At 43.6% G+C, this 22,115-nt stretch overlaps 1 protein-coding gene across 1 annotated transcript in view; it reads left to right on the top strand.

Annotated features, from left to right (window-relative positions):
• Positions 1-1,260: 1,260 nt before the first annotated feature.
• Positions 1,261-22,115, top strand: part of CACNA2D4 (calcium voltage-gated channel auxiliary subunit alpha2delta 4) — a 112,378-nt gene continuing 91,523 nt past the window's right edge. Inside the window, exons 1-6 of the mRNA XM_032349227.1 lie at positions 1,261-1,462; positions 4,755-4,836; positions 6,653-6,769; positions 13,787-13,846; positions 15,186-15,348; positions 15,695-15,826. Of these exons, the coding sequence (XP_032205118.1) occupies positions 1,287-1,462; positions 4,755-4,836; positions 6,653-6,769; positions 13,787-13,846; positions 15,186-15,348; positions 15,695-15,826 (730 nt within the window). The 5' untranslated portion in view covers positions 1,261-1,286. The remainder of the gene's footprint in view (positions 1,463-4,754; positions 4,837-6,652; positions 6,770-13,786; positions 13,847-15,185; positions 15,349-15,694; positions 15,827-22,115) is intronic.

Below are 22,115 nucleotides of genomic sequence, written 5' to 3'. Positions count from 1 at the left end.
TCCTCTGTCTGGCAGTTGTATTTGTTTGATCTTCGGAAGAATCTGCCAGCCTGGCTTCAGGCTCAGTGCATCTCAAATCTTATTTTTCCCTGCCCTCCTACATACTTGCAAGGGTGGGTGAGTGGGACGCTCACACGGTGTCAAACTTGGGCTGCACCTGCCCGCCCCGATGCAATGATACTGAAGCTGGCAGGAATGACAGTGTTCCTGGAAGCCAGTCCTACACCCGCAGCTTGCAGATAACTTGTCTCTACAAGGAAGTGGCGCTGAGCTACAGAAATATATCCCTCCAAGCCCAAATTAAATGTTACCCCAATTCAACTTCCTCTTAGCCGGATCCCGCAAATGCCCAACTAACGGAAAATCAGACAGAGAAGTGGGAATGGCAAGAGACGGTGCTGTTAACCCCTGGTGGTTGGATAATCTTACTTTTGCAAGTAGTACAGAAACATTTGGGCAGAAGAATGTGCTGCCCCTTTGGGAGGGGCAAGGAAGGCTGAGGCTTCCTCAGCTTCCCAGCAAATACATCCCTGGCCTCGAACAAGGAGCCTGTGGGGGATGTGGGGGCTGTAGGATGCTGACATTATCAACAGTTTTGTCAAAAGGCAACAGGCTTGGAGACGTGAATCCCAACTCTGTCCCCGAGCCTCCCTGTGCCTCAGGGGCCCTCTGAAAACAGAGATGATGACACTGACCTCCCGGGAGGGCTCTCAGGCTTAAAACATCAATCTGTGACATCTCTTGGTAAGTCAGAGCATTGAACAAATGTCCCCTGTTATTCTCAGACCAGCGTCGTGGCATCTCCTCCCCTTGGGTCCAGAAGGAACAAGTCTATAGGAACAGCTCTGCCTCTTTAAAGTACGAGGTTGTGCTCTGACCCCTAAGGGAATGTCTTCTGGAATCAGGATAATCCTGCTGAGGTCGCTTAGGCCACCTCCTCCTCCCTGCTGTCAGGCAGGGGATTAGAGGAAAGGCCTGTGGATTAACGGGCTCATTTTGTCATAACCAGCCCCCCTCCCCAGACCATCAGCCCCTCCTGGAGCCTGCTGGTCAGGCCAGGCAGCTCCTCTGTGCACCATTCTCTGCAGGGCAGAAAGAAGTCCTTGCCCCTGCCAAAACACTGTAGCAAGACCAGACTGAAAGCGGGGTGACCTCAGGCTTGCCAGGACTCGGAAGGCAGAAGGCCTGGGGACGTCCCAAGTATCTGGGTGACAGGTGGACAGAGCTGGCAGTTGGAGGCCGCTCTCCTCTCTCCCTCCTTTCACCCCGAGCTCTGCAGGGACACCATGCCAGGACTGCCCAGGTTCCACCCAGACACCAACGCCCCCCACCATCGGAGGCCCTGCTGCCCATGGCCAGTGGCGCCAGCCTCTCTACGGAAGACCACGATCATGCTGAGCCTGCTGCTCTCCAGCACCTCCCTGCCCCCCACACACGGGCAGGCCAAGATTCCTCTGGAAACGTAAGCATCAAGTTCCGCCCCCACCCCATAGAACCCTCTGGCCTTGTCCTCCCTTCCTTCCTCCTGGAGAGTCAATCCTCTGCCCACCCTCCTAGCCCGGACCTCTGGTCTCCCTTGGGACACTCCCCTGGGGGCTTGCACTGCCCACCATCTCTTCCCCTCCTCTCTTCCCACCTGATTCCCATTCTGGAGCGGCACCTGCCACTCCAGGGACACCTGCCGGTTTCAGGCAGAAGTGATCACGAGGGCCCTCACGCCTCCGGATGGGAAACAGGACAGTGGCTGGAGCACCTGCAGGCCAGAGGGATGACCCTTCGGGGATAATCACTGCAATGAGTCCACTGGGAATGGGGGCTTTGCTGGCTCAAAGCGATCATCGCAGCTCCCTAAGGATTTGTGAGGAAATTTGTGTTTCAACACTCTGAGAGAGTAAAGCGGTTCTAAACCGACAAAACAGATCATGCAGCCAGGCACTGAGCAAGACTGGACTTCTGTCGTCTTCACCTTCCCTTCCTGCCTCCTTCCAGGCCTCCTTCTGCATCCTGTCAGTCAGACCAGCTCCAGGAAAGACTCTGTTATCAGTCAGTTACACTTTAGTATAAAGCTTAGTTGCTGGGAGTGTGTTTTACTCTTCCTTGCTCTGGCGGTCCTATTAAAGAAATGGCCGAGATACGTGGGGACCAGAGCATTCTAGATGGCAGGGGACCACTTGCTGAGTCCATACCCGAGTCCAGCATAATAGCCACCAGAGCCAGCCGCCAGCCTCGCATCTGAACAGGAGTGGGGACCGGGAGGCCAAACAAAGCACACCTTTGTCAGGGGTGCATAGCAACGGCACTGTTGACGTTGGGTAGTAGAGCCTCTACTGTTTCTGAGCCTGGCACGGTGCTGTGCAGTTGAGGACACGAGCTCAGAGAGGTTAGGGGACCTCCCCACGTTCATGTGGGCAGTAAATGGAAGTGCCTGAATTTAAACTCAAGTCCACTTGACCTGCGCTTTCCCCACTGCTGGGCTATATGAGGATCTGTTGCTGAGGAAGAGGTTGAGAGTAATTTTCCATCTCCAGAACACACAGCAACTGATAGTAGAAGGAAAAACTCTGGGGATGGGCTGAGTTTTGAGTAAGGTAGCTGGAATCCAGGTCTTGGTTGTGGAGAACCATAGACTGGACCGTATACATAGCAACCTCGAGAGCTGGCCAAGATTACTTGCCTTTAAAGACACCTGTGTCTGTACCTGCCCTCTCCCTTGGAGCCAGACCTCTGCCAGGCCCCTGGCACCAGCCCTATTTCCCCTGCTGAATCCCCTTCTCAGTCTTGTGCACCCCAATGGCACCACATCTCCCTCAAATCATGCTCTTCCTTCCCACTTGACCCTCACCCTCACCCTCACCCCTTGCCAGGCTCCTACTGCCCTTCCAAATCTGTTGCCACCAATATCCCTAAAGATTTCCTTCCTGCCCAAATCACTAGACATCCCTGGCCTCCTCTCACTGAACTTCCTTCTCCTTGACTCTTGATACCTCAACGTCCATAACAATGAGCTCTCCTGGGTCTCCTTGGGCAACTGAATGAAACTTCTGTCCTCCTCAAGCAATCCTTTCCGTCTGCCTGCCCCTGAGATTGTCAGTGTACCCCAGGGTTTGTCACCACTCACAGGTCTTCTCATGCTACACACTCTCCTTGAATGAGTCCCTCTGCCTTCAGAATCTCAACTCACCCATATGCTAATGACTCTCTCAGCCCTGCCCCTGACTCTTAGACTGACATACGCATTGGCTATGGACAGCTCTTCCTGAAGATCATATGACGTTTTAAATTCAAGTGTGTGTCTTTCAAGATATAATACAATCAGTGCCTTCTGGAGTTGTGCAGTGCACAACCTGACCTATGGCACACAGCATCCCTGCAACAGGGAGGAATTCCACATTCTACATATCCCGAAACATTCTAGATTGCAGGGGGCCATTTGCTCAGTCCATACCCGAGTCCGGCATGATAGGCCACCAGAGCAGAGCCAGCCTCGCATCTGTTCAGCAGTAGGGACCAGGAGGCGGAACATTCATCACCTTCCACCCTCCCCAACTTGTCCTCCACCCCGATCTTCCTGTATTCTGAATTTAATCCAACAACACCAACTTGACCACCCAGGCTGGAAACCTGGAGTCATTTTTGACTCCTCAAGCTCTTCTCTACTGTTTATGTAGAAATCTCTTCCGAATCTCTTTGGCAGGGTAAACTCTCCTGAACTTCTAGCACTGACCTTAGATCCCGTTTGTCCCAAGAAGCCTTTTGGCACCACCACTGCTCCTCTCCAAGCTTTGTTGGTACCCCTTCACCTTCATGCATGCATCACACTATCTGTATGTGGAGGGGTATCCCTCTTCACTGAGGGTGTTACAAAGGTGAGGACTACGATGAGGTCCCAGCACTGTGTATGATGGGGTGGCACATAGTAGGACCTCAATAATTATTGGCTGAATTACAGCATGAAGGCACCCTTGATAGGACCGTGTGGACAAACCCATTTGGCTCCATCCGGAGACGCTCAGATGAGGTCCTGTGTACTCATTGCAGGACACCCCCAGCCTGCCCAGGGGGCAGGACCTTGGTGCGTTTCCCGGGACGGATGGGAGGTCAGGGCTTCTCCACGAGGCTGCCTGCACCCCGGATGTGGGGTGGCCTCCTCACACCCCCCCCTGCCTGGCCTGCTGTCACCTGCACAGAAGCAGCTCGGAGCGTCTTCCTCTGCCGCAGCCTCATGTCCCCCTCTGCAGTTTTAATAGAGGATTCGGTGACCAGTAGTGACCTGGAACAGGGAACCCTGGAAAGCATGGCCCACTGAGAATCTATAGTGGTGCCAAACAGCTCCCGTTTCCATCCTCAGGGTCGTCCCCGTCCGGGCCTGGACCCATCCACAGCCTCTTCCCCTTCTCTCCTCTCCATTCTCCACTCACAGAGAAGAACTCTTGGGGGCTTAGGGTCAGACTGTGCTTCCCAGCTGGTCCTCCCTGCCCCCTCAGGGCAGCTGTGGAGCCCCCAAAGGGTCCTCTTGGTTTCCTGCCCTAACCAGGAGGAAGGGTAGCTCTTTGTGTGTGTTTCTGGGTATAGGTCAGTATGTATGCCCACCCAGGTATATATATATGAAACTCTATGTATTATGTGTGTCTCTGAGTGTGTGTCAGTGGGTGTCTGTGTGTGCACATGTTGTTTTCTATGTGCATGTGTGTGTGTGTCGCACGTGTGTCTGTGTGTGCATATGTGAATACACAAGCACTCCCGTCACCTGGCAGAGTGAAGCTGTGGGCAGACACCTTCGGGCAGGACCTGTATAACACCGTGACCAAGTACTCAGGCTCTCTCTTGCTGCAAAAGGTCAGTAACCCCCTCCCGGGGAGCTCAAAGGGTGGTCAGAGGGCAGTCAGCCAGGGACTTCCTCCTGGTGGAGAAGCAGAGTCCTCTAATCCCTGAACATCCATGCTTTAAGGGATCGTAGAGAGCATCTAATCCATTCTCCTCATTCTCAGATGGGGAAACTGAGGCCCAGGGAAGGAATGATTTGCCCAAGTCACAGAGCAAGTCAGTGGCCAAGAGCAGAGGGTCAGTTCAGATCCTCCAGACGCTGATGCCAGGATAGAATTGGATGGGCCAGAGATTTACCTGGACAGTTCTGTAAAGAATAAAAGGGAGAGGGAGCAGGTGTAGACAGAGTGGGATCCTGCCTTTACACCTGTGAGCTGGCACAGGGAGGAGGGAGACAAGGATGAGTGCCTGCAGGGGCTGCTTGGGCCGGAGTAGATGAGTGGGCCTGCGGCCCTCTGCGGGGAGAGCTTCCCTGACCTCCAATTCTCGGGACCTCTAGCCATGCAGGGGTGCTGGAGGGCACCCACATGGGGCCATAGCTGAGGTCTAGCCTACGCCTGGCTCCCAGGCAGGAAGAGGGCCTTGATGGACAGGACGATGCACCAGCTTCTCCTTGCCTTTATTTATTAATTACTTTATTGCAGATTGAAACCGAGTCTCTCCTCTTACTGGATTATAAACAACCCCATTCTCTCTGATATTTATAACTCCCAGACCGATTTTAATAATAGTCTGCCATTCTCTATTATTACCATTTGCTAAGAGCTTTATACTCAAGATTTAATTCTCACCACAGCTTCATAAAGTGAGTACGATCTTTGCCATTTCCTAAATGTTGTTAAGAGCAAATCTCAGGTTTTTATGCCAGAGCGCGGCCACACTGCAGCCCTTCCTCGGGCCGCTGGGCGGGGCTGAAGGGAGTGGGCGGAGCCAGGGCGGGCACCTACCTCTCCCACGCCCCCTGCATGCCGCTGTAGCAATGACAGCTCAGACCCACTTCCGCTCACGTGGAGTTTCCACCCAGCGAAGCACCAGGTCGTTTGATTTTCTCATTTGTGCCCTCCAACCCCGGGTAAGGCAGATGAAGCAATAATGACGTGGCCATTTGGGGTAAAAGCATTCTAGAGCGTGCTCTAAAGCCGTCCAATGTCGCATCTTGTAGATGAGGAGACGGAGTAACTCACGTGAGGTCACATGGTCACAAGGTTGCCAAATGGGGTCATTAGACTTTAGTGACACACACACTAGGTGAGAGATTATCTCCTGCGAGCCCAAAGAGTAGACTTAAATCCAGCTCTCTTAACTCTCCTAGATTCTCCAGCAACTCCGGCAGCATGAACCCTTGTAACTCCTGCTGAGCTCTGCCCAGGCAGTAGAATTATAGTTCACACTGTTGGGAGCAGGGGCACACTGATACCTGGGGCATCAGGGAAAAATGAACTGCTCATAATCCCTGTGAGCAGCACCAGGGAGGCATCATGACTCCATAAAGATGGAAATCTGGGAGACCTGGGCCATCCCAGGTCCTCCATTCAAGGGCTGTGTGACCTTGGTCAAGTTTGTTGACCTCTCTGAGCCTCAGTCTACTCCCTTTTAAGGTTATTAACCACAGATTTAATGTCCAAAGTTCCTAGAACAGAGAGAACTTTGATAAGAGGCAACTATTAATGGTAGTGGGGGCAATTATACCAGAAGGCGAGGGCCTGTCCTTAACTCTCCTTGAGTCAACAAGACTCCACAAGTGTGAATGCTTAGTTGAGAGGATGGAGGCTGCACGTAATCATGTACAAGGCTACAGGTGCGCATCTCTCCCACTTCCCCCACATAGAAATACAAGGATGTGGAACCCAGTCTGAGTATCTCAGAGGTGGACGGCTTAGAGCTGGTGAGGAAGTTCTCAGAGGATATGGAGGCCATGCTCCGCAGGAAAGTGGAGGCTGTCAAGGTACTCTCGGTTCTATGATTTGTGGAGGGGTTCTGGCCCAACCCCCATGACACCAAAATGACCCTCAATGTTGTGCTCCCTTTATCCTCTTTCCCATACCATCTTCTTCTTACCTTATGAGTGTCTGCTTTGTAGCCTCATGAGCCAAAAGATCCCTTGTAAAGGAGAAAATGTTGGGAATCAAGGGAAGAGAGGTGGGGGCTGGAATTTGAACTCTGCCTGAGGGAACTTTGTCCAATACAATAGGATCAACTTACAGTGTCAAGAGGGGTTCTGCATCACAACCTCATATTCAGAGACAGGCACAGAGCAGGTATAGAGTAAAGTTTTAGGGGTCACTAACTGATGAATGAATGGGTGGATGGATGGGTGGCCAATGGGTGGAAGGGAATACAGCTGGATGGAGAGCTCAAAAAGCAAGCTCCTTCATCTCCTTTCCCTTTTCTCCTCTCTCCTTTTCTCCTCTCTCCATGCTCTCCTCTTCTGCATATCAGCCCACCCTTCATGGCACCCACATTCTCTGAGGGCCACCCAGATCCCAGAGGTACTTACAGTGCTGGGCCTCGTGTTCAGGTGATTCCCACATTGCACATCCCACTGAGCAGGAAGGACGTGCCCCAGTATCTTTGGGGATCTGGCTAAGTGGAGAGACATGGTTCCTGCTCCCCCCAGCCAGAAATCTGACCATCCAAGACCAGTCTTATCCCAAAAAGGACTCCCTTGGGGGAACCAGGAAAATGACAGAACTAGGATGGTAGATCATGCAGGGGAGGCAAGGTCAGGGGTTGGGGAGAGAGCAGACTGCAGTCTGCCCAGTGGGCCTGCCTGGCTCCCCACCTCCCCATCAGAACCCACTTTCTGGGAAGCATCAGCATCATAGTCTCTGGGGCCTTCTTTCCCACAAGTTACAATTTGCAGCCTCTTTTCCACAGCTTAGGAGAGCGGGATTGTAGCATCAGAGATGATAACTTGGGGACTGGAGAGCCCACCCTGTACTATGGTGGGAGGACACTGATCTCACAAACAACCGACACGGGCAGTCTGCCTCCTTCTGTCTACGGTGCTGTTTGAAACCCCTCTCTGGGCACAGACATTGGGCACCCCTTTGGGTACTGGTCCTTATGCTAGAACAAAAGTAATTCTGCTGCACTCCCAGAGACAAGGGTTCTGGGCTCTCTGGGGCTCCAGTTCCACTCTTTCCCATGGCTCCCACTGAGGAAACCAACCAAAAGAAAAGAGTGTTTGCTTGGCCAGTCTCCAAGTACCAGGCCCCACTCCTGCCTGGGGGTTCCATGGGGGCCTCAGTCACAGGCCCTTCTACATGGCATCCATCGGGAAATTTCCTGCAAAGCAGCAATAAAATTATCTTTGCCCTGTGAATAATGCTTCAGTGAAAATGAGAGCATAGATATCTTTTCGAGATTCTGATTTCATTCCCTTTGGCTATATAACCAGAAGTGGGACTGCTGGATTATAGGGTAGTTCTGTTTTAAGTTTTGGGGGAACCTTCATACTCTTTTCCATGTGGGGTACCAATTTACATTCCCATTGACAATGCAAGGGTTCCTTTTTCTCCACACCCTCACTTGTTATCTTACATCTTTCTAATAATAGTTGTCCATCCCCTACACACCTTCCCTCTGGTGACCACCAGATTGTTCTCTATATTTAAGAGTCTGTTTTTTGGTTGGTCTCTTTTTCCTTTGTTTTGTTTCCGAAATTCCACATATGACTGGACTTATATGGTATGTGTCTTTCTCTGACTTATTTCACTTGGTATTACAACCCTAAGTCCATACATGTTGTTGCAAATGGTAAGATTTCATTTTTTATTATGATTGAGTAATATTCTATTTTATAAATAGAATTTATAATTAAATAGATTTTATAAATTATATAGATACATAATTAAATTATATAACTATATGATTATATAATTTAATTATATTTTAAATCTATATAATTCTATATAAATCTATATATAATCTATATAATTAAATTATATAGACTTATAATTAAATATATTTATACACTAATAAATTTATAATTAAATTTATAAATATTTATATAAATAGAATAATATTCTATTTTTATAAATAGAATTGCATAAATAGAATCTATTTTATAAATAGAATATTACTCAATCATAATAAAAAATTAAATCTTGCCATTTGCAACAACATGTATATATAACATATATATAAAATAAAATATAATAATACAAAAAAGAATATAATAAATATAATAATATAAAAAGAATATAATAAAATAATAAATAGAATATTACTATTAATACTATTAATATTACTATGTAATAGAATATATATGCACCACATCTTTTTCCATTCATCTATCAATGAGCAAATGAGTTGTTTCTATATCTTGGCTATTGTAAGTAATGTTACAATAAACATAGGGAGGCATATATCTTTTTGAATTAGTGTTTTTATTTTCTTTGTGTAAACACCAGTAGTGGAATTACTGGATAATCCAGTACTTCTATTTTTAATTTTTTGAGAATCTCCATATTATTTTCCATGGTGGTTGTACCAGTTTGCATTCCCACCAGCAGTGCACGAGGGTTCTTTTTTCTTCATATCTTCACCAACACTTGTTATTTCTTGTGTTTTTGAGTTTAGCCATTCTCAGAGGTGTAAAGAGATAACTCATTGAGGTTTTAGTCTGCACTTCCCTGATAATAAGTGATGTTGAGCATCTTTTAATGTGTCTGTTGACCATCTGGATGTCTTCTTTAGAAAAATGTCTAGTCAGGGGTGCCTGGGTTGTTCAGTCATTAAGAGTCTGCCTTCAGCTCAGGTCATGATGCCTGGGTCCAGGGATGCGGCCCTGCATCAAGCTCCCTGCTCAGCAGGAAACCTGATTATCCCTTTCCCACTCCCCCTGCTTATGTTCCCTTTCTTGCTGTGTGTCTCTCTGTCAAATAAATAAAATCTTTTTTAAAAAGAAAAGAAAAGAAAAATGTCTATTCAGTTCTTCTGCCCATTTTAATTGGATTATTCTGGGTTTTTTTCCCTTGTTGCATTGTATGAATTCTTTGTATATTTTGGATATTAACTGCTTATCAGATATATCATTTGCAGATACCTTCTCTCATTCAGTAGGTTGCCTTTTGTTTTGTTGGTTTCTTTCGTGTGCAAAGCCTTTCATTTTGCTATAGTCCCAAAAGTTTAATTTCACTTTTGTTTACCTTGTCAGAAGAGACAAATCTAGAAAAATGTTTCTATGGTCAGTGTCAGAGAAATTACTCCTTGTGTTTTCTTCTAGGAATTTTGTAGTTTCAGGTCTCACATTTAGGTCTTTGATCCATTTTGAGTTTATTTTCCTGGACAGTGTAAGAAAGAGGTCCAATTTTATTCTTCTGTATGTAGGTCTCCAATTTTCCCAACTGTAGGTTCACTCTGTTGATTGTTTCCTTTGGTGTGCAGAAGATTTCTGGTTTGATGCAGACAACGAAAGCAATACAGAAATGAGTGATGCAATCTCATTTCTATTTTTGCTTTTGTTCTCTGTGGAGAACAAAACTTCTTGACCAGTGTCAAGAAGCTTTTTCTTTATGCTTTCTTCTAGTAATTTTATAATTTCAGGTCTTACATTTAGGTCTTTCATTTATTTTGAGTTGATTGTCTTTTCTTTTTTTATGTTTTATTTATTTATTTTTTAAATTTTATTTTATTTTTTCAGTGTTCCAAGATTCATTGTTTATTTTGAGTTGATTTTCATATCTGGTAGTAATAAAGGCCCAATTTAATTCTTCTACATGTAAATATTTAGTTTTCCTCATACCATTTATTTAAGAGACTATTTTTTTTTTTTTGCCATTGTGTGCACTTAGCACCTTAAAGATCAGTTAATTGTAAAATGTATGGATTTCTTTCGGGGCTCCATTCTATTTTATTTGTCTATATGTCTGTTTTTGTGCCAATACCAACTGCTTTGATTATTGTAGCTTTGTAATATATTTTGAAATCAGGAAAGTGTGATGTGAAATTAGCTTTGTTCTTCTTGTCCAAGATTGTTCTGGCTACTCAAGGCCATCTGTGGTTCCATATAAATTTTACAATAGTTTTTCTATTTCTGTAAAGAATGACCTTGGAATTTTGATAGGGATTGCATTCGTTTATAGATCACTTCGTGTAGTTGGACTTTTTTTTTTGGTATTATTATTCCTCTTTTATTTATTTTGTTATGCCAGTCAGTCAATATATCATTAGTTTTTGATGTCATGTTCCATGTTTCATTATTTGCATGTAACACCCAGTACTCATCACAACACATACCCTCCTTAATACCCATCACCCGCTACCCGATCCCCCACCCCTACCCCTCTGAAACCCTCAGTTTGATTCCCAGAGTACATAGTCTCTCATGGTTTATCTCCCCCTCTGATTCCCTCTCCTTCAGTTTTATCTTCCTTCCCCTAATGTCCTCTGAGTTATTCCTTATATTCCACATATGAGTGAAACCATATGCTAATTGTCTTTCTCTGCTTGACTTACTTCACTTTGCATAATGCCTTCCAGTTCCAGCCATGTCGATGCAAATGTTGGGTATTTATCTTTTCTGTTGACTGAGTAATATTCCATTGTATATATGGACCATGTCTTCTTTATCCATTCATCTGTTGAAGGGTATCTCAGCTCCTTCCATAGTTTGGCTATTGTGGACTTTACTGTTATGAACATTGGGGTGTATGTGCCCCTTCTTTTCACTACATCTGTATCTTTGGGGTAAATACCCAGTAATACAATTGCTGCATTGTAGGGTGAGTCTATTTTTAACTTTTTGAGGAAACTCCCTCCTGTTTTCTGAAGTGGTTGTACCAACTTGCATTCCTATCAACAGTGTAAGAGGGTTCCCCTTTCTCCACAATCTCACCAACATTTGTTATTTCTTGCCTTGTTAAGTTTTGCCGTCCTAACTGGTGTAAGATTGTATCTCAATGTGATTTTTATTTGAATTTCCCTGATGGGAAATTATGTTGAATATTTTTTCATGTGTCTGTTAGCATTTATATGTCTTCTTTGGAGAAGTGTCTGTTCATGTCTTCTGCCCATGTTTTGATTTGATTATTTCTTTTTTGGGTGTTGAGTTTGAGAAGTTCTTTATAGATCTTGGATAACAACCCCTTATCTATAATGTCACTTGCAAATATCTTTTCCCTGTCAAAGGGTTGCCTGTTAGTTTTGTTGACTGTTTCCTTTGCTGTGCAGAAGTTTTTATTTTGATGAAATCCCAAAAGTTCATTTTTGTTTTTGTTTCCCTTACCTTTGGAGACGTGTCATGAAAGAAGTTGCTGTGACCAGTGGGTAGTGCTGTCATTTTAACAATATTAATTTTTAAAAGAATATGAATTCTTCCAATCCATGAAAAAAGATCTTCCTATTATCTGTGTCTCCTTTAATTTCCTTACTTGCCATGATGCTCTATAATGCTGGCATCCTTTCCTTTTTCTTTTCTTTCTTTTTTTTTTTTTTTTAAGTTGTGGTAAATACACATTATACAAAAGTTACCAGTGGGTAACCTGGGTGGCTCCGTCAGTTAAGCATCCAACTCTTGGTTTAGGCTGAGATGATGATCTCAGGGTGATGAGATAAAGCCTGGCTTTGGGCTCTGTGCTGGTCATGGAGCCTGGTTGAGATCTCTCTCCCTCTCTCTTTGTTCCTCCTCCCTTGCTCATACTCTCATATGCTCTCTCTCTAAAAATAAGATAAAATAAAGTAAAATAAATATTTAAGTTACAGTTTTAACCATTTTTAAAGTGTACAGTGCAGTGGCATTAAATAAACTCCATGCAACTATCTTCACTATCTAGTTCCAGAACTTTTCATCACTCCCAAACAGAAACCCTGAACCCATTAAGCAGTCACTCCAATTTCCTTACCCCTCTGATTTCTTGTAACCACTAATCTGCTTTCTGTCCATAGATTTTCCATTCTGGACATTTCACAAAGGTGGAGTTATACAATATGTAACCTTTTTATATCTGGAGTCTTTCACTTCATGTTTTTAAGGTTCATCATGTCTTAACATGTACCAGAACTCCATTTATTTTTATGGTTGAAAATTTTTTATTTATGGGTATCCCCCATTTTTGGGGATGTACATCAGTTGATGAATATTTGGATTGTTTCTGTCTTTTGACTACTGACTATGTATATTTGTATGTATGTGTGTAGAATAGATACATATGTGAATATATGTACGTACACACACATTTTAATAGACTTTAATTTTATTTTTTTAAAGATTTTATTTATTTCAGAGAAGAGAGAGAGCATGTGTGCAAGCATGGTTGCCAGAAGGGGAGTAGACTCCCCTTGGAGCAGAGAGACTGATATGAGGCTCGATCCCAGGACTCTGGGATCATGATCTGGGCCAAAGGCAGACACTTAACTGACTGAGCCACCAAACACCCCTAGACTTTGTTTTGGAAGAAAGTGAAGAGTTTCCATATACCCCTGCCCCCACAAATACACAGTCTCCTCAGCTATCAGCAATTCCCACCAGAGTGATACATTTGTTACAATTAATGAACCTATATTATCACATGATTATCAACCAAAGTCCAGGTTTACATGAGGGCTCACTCTTGGTGTGGTACATTCTATGGGTTTTGACACATGCATCCAACATTATAGATCATGCAGAGTAGTTTCACTGCCCTAAAAAGTCCCCTGTTTTCTGCCTATTCATCCCTCCCTCCCCAAAAACCTCTGGCTACTACTGATCTTTTTCCTTTTTCTGTAGTTTTGCTTTTTCCAGAATGTCATGTAGTTGGAGCAGGACGTAGCCTTTTCAGACTGGCTGCTTTCATTGAGTAATATGCATTAGGTTTTGGCCATTGTGAGTAGAGCTGCTATAAACAATTATGCGCAAGTTAGTGTTTGAGTACCTCTTTTCAGTTCCCTTGGGTAAATTCTTAGCAGGAGAAATTACTGAAAACCTTCTGGACTTGTTTTGTCCATTCATTCTCCCTTTTGTGTTCCCATCCTGCAGAATCTAGTAGAGGCTGCTGAGGAGGCTGACCTGAACCATGAATTCAATGAGTCTCTGGTGGTGAGTCTGCCTGCTCCCAGAGCTGCTGCTGGGAGAGTATGACTAATGGCCGAACCACAACCAAGGCCAGGGTCACCTGAGTACAAGATATGGAGGGGTGGGGGAAGGGAGGTCCCACGCTGTCTTTTGATGTGCATAGGATTTGTATGAACCTACAGTAGTAGTTTAATTCTGAAATGTTCTCTGGTCTTTAAGAAGAGATTTAAGGATTGGGTAGGAGAGATAGCTATCAAGACCTGGGGGGGCAGGGCACAGAGCAGCAGTCCACCCATTCCATAAACTCATATTGCCCAACCACAGTGGGTTAGCCTCTGCAAAGATTAAAAAGTCAAGAAGCTCATAGACCAAATTACTCTAGCATATGGCATGTAACCAGCCCATGAGAGTTGGTAAACAGAGTTACAAGAATACAGAAGGGAAGGGGTGGAGGCTCAGATGCTTCAGCAGGCAGGGTGGCTTTCAGGCCAGCCTCAGGCTGCAGGGGATTGGAGCAGAACAGGCATGGAGAAGCTGAAGGAAAAGAAAAGACACCGAAATTGGAAAACACAAGATTGTGGAAATTGTGAATAGTCAGCTCTGTGTATCCAGGGGATGGTGAAGTGGAAAGTGACTGTGGACAGATAGGAATTTGGCCTCACTTAAGCTCAGAATGGCACATGTTGAAGGGTTTGAGCGAGGGAGGGACACAGCGGGACCTGTGTCCCTGGCCGTCAGTGGTGTTGTGGCATGGGGTGGGACGTAGAGTGTCCTGAGAGGGCTGTTCAAGATCTGAACCAGGTGGTGTGTGGGGAGTGGGGAAGAGGCTCTGATTATGGCTCTAAGTGTGGTCATCCAAGTGGACCCCCCCACAACACTGCATGTTAGAGCCAGAGATCACACTGATGACTCCTCAGAGGGGCACTGGGGCCACAGGCTGTTTCTTAAAGAAAGAAGCCTTCCCCTCCTAGAACCCACTGTTCCAAGTCTCTAGGAGCTCCCCACACAGGAAAAAAATTGTGGTGCCCATGATGCTGCTTCTGTCTCTTTACCTCACCTTAGATCTCTGGCTGCTTGTCTCTGGCTCAGATCACGCTCTACAGAGTGGGAAACTGAAGCAATAATCTAGACCATTTACAACAAAAACCAAGTGAATCAACCATGCACTCCAGTATCTGGCTATGTATTGTCTGTATGTGTGATGCAGATCATTTTTTGAGTTGTCCACGGCTGTTGCTGGTATAGATGCTGTCAGTCTGTCTGACCCTGTCTCCCATGTCTGAGTCCTCTGACCTGTGCCATTTGTTTTTCTCTCTCTCTTGTGTCCACACTGTCTGTCCTGCTCACACTTGTCTGCTCCTAGTTTGACTATTACAACTCTGTCCTGATCAACGAGAGGGACGAGAACGGCGATTACGTGGAGCTGGGGGCTGAGTTTATCCTCGAGTCCAATACGCACTTCAGCAACCTGATGGTGAACACGTCCATTAGCAATGTGCAGCTGCCCACCAATGTGTACAACAAAGGTAACTCCCCACCCCCACCTGACACTCTCCCTGAATAGCTTATACTGTGAGTTTTAACGCTATGCCTCCATTTTCCCGAGAAGCCATGAAGGGTATAAACTGAGTCTCCAACCTCTTACACTGAGGAGAACAAGAAGAAGGGATTCTGCACTAGTCTGGACTGGGAGAAAGCTCAGTGTTGCTGGATTGGAGGGTGTGAGTGTGGCTTTCTGAGTGTGAGGTAGCAGGCAGCTGTGAACAGCATCACTGCAGCCTGTGTGTGTGTGTGTTCAGTGGATGAAGAACCGGTCACTGTTGCTTGTGACTTAGTTTCCCTGGCAGCTCCTTCTATAATCTCATCATTTAGACCCAGACATTTTAAATGGAGTCTACATGTCTGAAGCCTTGAACCCTGTTTTTGTGGAGAACTTCCGGAGAGACCCAACACTGACCTGGCAATATTTTGGCAGCTCCACTGGATTCTTCAGAATCTATCCAGGTAGGGCCATGAGAAGGCATTTCTGTGGCCTTTTCGGCTTTTCTTGGAATAAGGCAATAGAGCATTGGAGACAGACCTTGGCACTCAGGCCCCCAGTGAATGAACTCCCACCCCATCCAAAAGCATCTCTAAACCACACTTTGACACCCTTTATAACATGATAAGCACATTTATGATAAATAGTTATTAAATAAATGAATCAATCAATGAATCAATGACACCATCAATCACCATGGTAACCAGACCCAAAATGCCCACATTAAATTCTTGTCCCATAAAAAGCACTGTGGAAAATTCAAAAATAAGATAAAACAAGTCTTGATCCTAAGAAGTTTACATCCTAATTGGAGACGTGGAGCATATTTGCTTGAAGTGCTCAATGGCAATGTAAAAATTTTCACAGGTTACTGTGTGATTAATGGCCAACTAAATGGACCACATGGAGAAAGTTCCCTTGTTCATCAATAAAAATAAGAAACAGAAATATCTACCACAACATTTGCATTTTACTCCAACCCATTTTTATATTTTTAGCACACTATCTGGAAAGTCTTGAAGCTGCCCTGCATTTCTGAGACAGGAAAACAGAAAAGTCCTAAAGGATTTTTAGTGTTCCCAGGCTGGAAAAGCCAGTTCCTCTGCAGGACTACATGGGGATCTTAGAGCCGACAGGGTTCCTGTTGTTAGCATGCCCTTATCTCTCTGCCTGAATCCACAACCAGTCGCTGGTTCTTTTCTGCTCTCCTGAGCCTCGATGAGCAAGCTCTTCCCCCTTCCATGTAACAGCCCTTCAAGTGCTTGAAGTCAACTCACATGTCCATGGGGCCTTCTTCAGGGTAGAATTTCCACAAGTATTTCTGCCACACCAGGGCTTCCAGAGACATCAACTTGTGTGCAAATAACACTGTCCAGTTATAGTCTGCAAAGAAGGGGGCAATTTCTCACATTCACATCCACATTTATAGATACATGTCAGCCCTCAGGTGGACTGTATTGGGTTGACCATAATCCTTGACCATGGTATACTGTTCCTATGAGTCCAGGAAGGCCTATTTCTATTTATCTTATTTTTAATTTGTTTAAAAGAGATGCTTGTATATACATGATGGATGCAAAAACTAGAATGTTACCAAACCTCTCTCTACTTAATATGCTCCTCCTCTGATCTGCCCTTGGCCCCCCAACTTTCCCGCAATCCCACCCTCCCAATGACCAGGTAACAGCTATCCTGCACTTTGAACTTAACATCCATTTGAATTTTTTGGCCATCTGCTTAATTATTTAGTCTTATCTCATATTTACACACACACACACACACACACACACACACACACACACACACACCTCCTCAAAAATGCATTGTTTTGTTTAGCTCATTTTTGAAATTTACTAAACTGGTTTTATGTATAGACTTTCAGAGCATACTTTTTTATTCAGTATTATACTAGCAACATTCATCTGGGTTGTCACATATATCTGTACTTTGTCATTTTTGTTCCTGTATCATATTCTTGAGGGCCAATATATCAGTTCATTCATCCTCCTGATCGTCTCTAGGTTGTTTGCAGTTTGTTTTTCTTCTGGTTTTTTGTTTGTTTTTTACTTCTTATGTTTGTTTTGTTTTTTTGTTTGTTTGTTTTGTTTTGTTTTGTTTTACTTTTAAGAACAGGGTTGCTATGAACATATCTTATGCATGTGTCCCCAGGCACATTATAAGAGCTGCTCTTGAGCATGTACCTAGGGATGGAATTGTTAGGTCCTAAGGTACAGGACTGTTCGGCCATGACAAGAGAGTACAAAATTGTTTTTAAATGCTTGCACCAGTTATAATCTGACCAGCCATGAATAAAAGGTTCTGTTGATGCACATTTTCTCAAACACGGGGTATTGTGAAATGTTAATCATTTTTGTTAATAACACTTTAGTACAAAATGGTATTTCACTGTGGTCTGACACTGTGTTTCTTCCATCGCTTAGAAGTTGAGCATCTCTTTCTTCCTATGTCATTTGTTGTATGCTTTTCTTCTTCTGTGAAATGGCTATTATGTCTTCTGTCTGTTCCCTTTCCTAATGTTAATCTGTCTTTACGGTTTTATGAAAACCTAACTTGATCATAGCAAGTTAGTCTTTTATGCGTTATTGGATTTAGTTTACTAGCATTTTTTTTAAAGATTTTATTTATTTATTTGACAGACAGAGATCACAAGTAGGCAGAGAGGCAGGCACAGAGAGAGGAGGAGGCTCCCTGTTGAGCAGAGACCCCCCTGATGCGAGGCTCGATTCCAGGACCCTGAGTTCATTATCTGAGCTGAAGGCAGAGGCTTAACCCACTGAGCCACCCAGGTGCCCCTAGTTTACTAACATCTTGTTCAGGACTTTTTGAGTAAAATGGTCTTGTAATTTCTTTTTCTAGTACTGTCTTTGTCTGGTTTTCAAAATTATACTAGCTTCATAGAATAAACTGGGAAATATTCCCTTTTTCTGGTTTTTGGAAGTCTTTAAATAAGTTAGAGTGATGTTTTCCTTGAAAGCTTGTAAGGATTCATCTATAAAACCATATAGGCTTGGGGTGTCTGGGTGGTTCAGTTAGTTAAGTGTCTACCTTTGGCTCAGGTCCTAGGGTTCTGGGATCAAATTCCACTTGGGCTCCCTGCTCAGTGGGAAGCCTGCTTCCCCCACCCTTACTCCCCCTGCTTGTGTCCTCTGTCACTGTGTCTCGTTCTGTCAAATAAATAAATAAAATCCTTTTTTAAAAAATATAAGCCTGATGTTTTCTTTATGGGAAGATTTTAAATTACCACTTCAAGGAATTTATGCTTATGGGCCTAATAAAGCTTTCTATTCCTTCTTAATTTGGTAAAATACCTTTTCTAAGATTCCATCTATCTTGTCTGAGTTTTCAAAACTATTTTCAGGAAGCTATTATTCTATTATCTTTTTACTCTCTGCTGTATCTATAATTATTTCCTGTTCTTATTCATAGTATTACTCATTTTTTTTTTTTAATCATTGCACCACTGGGTTCTCTGTTTTGTTAGTCTGTCTCAGGAATCATCTTTTGTCTTCATGGACTACTCTCTATGGCTTCTTTGTTCTCCATGTCACCTGTTTCAGTTCTGACCTTAGCTCTTCTTCTTCTTTTTTTTTTTTTTAAAGATTAATTAATTAATTTATTTATTTGACAGAGAGAGTGAGAGAGAGAGAGAGATCATAAGTAGGCAGAGAAGCAGGTGGAGAGGGGGAAGCAGGTGGAGAGAGTGGGGAGGAGAAATCCATGCTGAGCAGAGAGCCCGATGTGGGGCTTGATCCCAGCACCCTGAGACCATGACCTGAGCCAAAGGCAGAGGCTTAACCCACTGAGCCACCCAGGCGCCCCCTTAGCTCCTCTTCTCCCTTTCCTTGGATCTATCTGCTGTTCTTCTTTCCAACTTATTAAATTGTACACTTAGCTTTAACTTTTAGCCTTTCTTTGTTACTAAAGTAAAAGTTTTTGTGTTTTTTAAAAGATTTTTATTTATTTATTTGATAGAGATCACAAGTAGGCAGAGAGGCAGATGTGGGGGCGGGGGGAGGCAGGCTCCCTGCTGAGCAGAGAGCCCAATGTGGGGCTCGATCCCAGGACCCTAGGATCATGACCTGAGTCGAAGGCAGAGGCTTTAACCCACTGAGCCACCTAGGTGCCCCTAAAGTAAACGTTTTTAATGAGACTTTAGACCTAGAAGCTCCACGTTTGCTGTCTCTCATTAGGAATGGTTTCTAAATTTTTTAAATTATAGTAAAATACATATAACATAAAATTTATCACCCTAAATTTTAAATTGGAATGATAATTGATATATCTATTATATTAGTTTCAGGCAGATAACATAGTGCTTCAATTTTTTTATACATTACAAAATGTTCACCTCAAGAGCTCATTAACCTCTGTGACTGAACAATTATTACAGTATTATTGACTATATACCCTATGTTGTACATTACATCCCTGTGACTTATTTATGTTATAACGAAGTGTTTATCTCTTAATCCTCTTCACCTCCTTTGCCCATTTCCCAACCCCTCACCTCTGTCAACCACCAGTTTGTTCTCTGAATCTTTGAGTCTGTTTCTGTTTTGTTTTGTCTGCTCATTTACTTATTAGATTCCACACATATGGTTTTTGTTTTTGTCTGACTTATTCACTTAGCCTAATACTTTCTAGCTCCATCCATGTTATTGTAAATGGCAAGATTTCGTTGTTGTTGTTGTTGTTTTTTATGGCTGAGCAACATTCCACTGTGTGTGTATAGATATAGATATAGATACAGATATAGATACAGATATCTCACATCTTCTTTTTCCATTCATTTTTCAATGAACACTTATGTCGCTTCCATGTTTTGCTAGTATGTTAGTACTGCAGGAAACATAGGGCTGCATTTATCTTTTCAGATGAGTGATTTTATTTTCCTGAAACAAATATCCAGAAGTGGAATTGCTGGATTGTGTGGCAGTTTTATTTAATTTTTTTAGTATCCTCCATACTGTTTTTGGTAAGGCCTGCACAATTTACGTTTCCATCAAGAGTGCACAAGGGCTCCTTTTTTCCTCATTCTTGGCAGCACTTGTTATTTCTTGTCTTTTTGATAGTAGCCATTCTGACAGGTGTGAGGTGGTATCTCACCATGGCTTGATTTGCATTTCCCTGATGATGAGTGACACTGAGCATTGTTTCATGTGTTGGATGACCATCTCCACATCTTCTTTAGAAAAAGGTCTATTCGGATTCTATGCACATTTTTTTAAGGATTTTATTTATTTATTTGACAGACAGAGATCACAAGTAGGCAGAGAGGCAGGCAGAGAGAGAGGGATGGGGAAGCAGGCTCCCCACTGAGCAGAGAGCCTGACATGGGGCTCGATCCCAGGTCCCTGAGACCATGAGCTGAGCTGAAGGCAGAGGTCCAACCCACTGAGCCACCCAAGTGCCCCCTCTGTCCATTTTTAATCAAGTTGTTTGCTTTTTTGTTGTGAGTTGTATGACTTTTTAAAATACATTTTTAATATCAACTCCTTCTTGTATGTATCATTTGCAAATATTTTCTTCCATTCAGTAGGTTGCCTTTTACTTTGTTGACAGATTCCTTTACTGCAATTTTTTTTTAGTTTAATTTTTGCTTTTGTTGCCTTGCCTAAGGAGACCTAGGCAAAAAAGTATTGTAGGAGGGTTCCCCTTTCTCCATATCCTCGCCAATACCTGTCGTTTCCTAACTGATTAATTTTAGCCATTCTGACTGATGTGAGGTGGTAACTCACTGTGGTTTTGATTTGTATTTCCCTGATGCCGAATAATGTGGAACACTTTTTCCTGTGTCTGTTGGCCATTCAGATGTTTCTTTGCAGAAATGTCTGTTCAGGTCCTTTGCTCATTTCTTGTTTGGACTTTTTGTTCTTTGGTGTTGAGTTTGATAAGTTCTTTATAGATTTTGGATACTAGCCCTTTATCTGATATGTCATTTGTGAATATTTTCTCCCATTATGTTGGTTGTCTTTTGGTTTTGTTCACTGTTTCCTTTGCTGTGCAAAAGCTTTGGATCTTGATGAAGTCCCAATAGTTCATTTTTGCCCTTGCTTCCCTTGCCTTTGGTGATGTTTCTAGGAAAAAGTTGCTGCAGCTAAGGTCAAAAAGGTTGCTGCCTGTGCTGTCTTCAAGGATTTTGATGGATTCCTGTCTCACATTGAGGTCTTTCAACCATTTTGAGTCTATTTTTGTGTGTGGTGTAAGGAAATGGTCCAGTTTCATTCTTCTGCATATGGCTGTTTTATGCTCCCAACACCATTTGTTGAAGAGACTGTCTTTTTTCCATTGGACATTCTCTCCTGCTCTGAAGATTAGTTGACAATAGAGTTGAGGGTCCATTTCTGGGCTCTCTATTCTGTTCCATTGATCTACATGTCTGTTTTTCTGCCAGTACTATACTGTCTTGATGATTACAGCTTTGTAATAGAGCTTGAAGTATGAAATTGTGATGCTGCCAACTTTGGTTTTCTTTTTCAACCTTCCTCTGGCTATTTGTTGTCTTTTCTAATTCCATATAAATTTTAGGATTATTTGTTTCATTTCTTTGAAAAAAGTTGATGGTATTTTGATAGAGATTGCTTTAAATGTTTACATTGCTCTAGGTAGCATAGACATTTTCACAATATTTGTTCTTCCAATCCAAGGGCATGGAACGTTTTTCCTTGTCTTTGTATCTTCCTCAATTTCTTTCATGAGTAATCTATAGTTTTCTGAGTATAGATTCCTTGT

Source organism: Mustela erminea, chromosome 6 (genome assembly GCF_009829155.1).
Source record: "Mustela erminea isolate mMusErm1 chromosome 6, mMusErm1.Pri, whole genome shotgun sequence".
Classification (NCBI taxonomy): Eukaryota; Metazoa; Chordata; class Mammalia; order Carnivora; family Mustelidae; genus Mustela; species Mustela erminea.
Note: the sequence above shows the minus strand (reverse complement) of the source record. Positions and strands in the feature narration are given on the sequence as shown.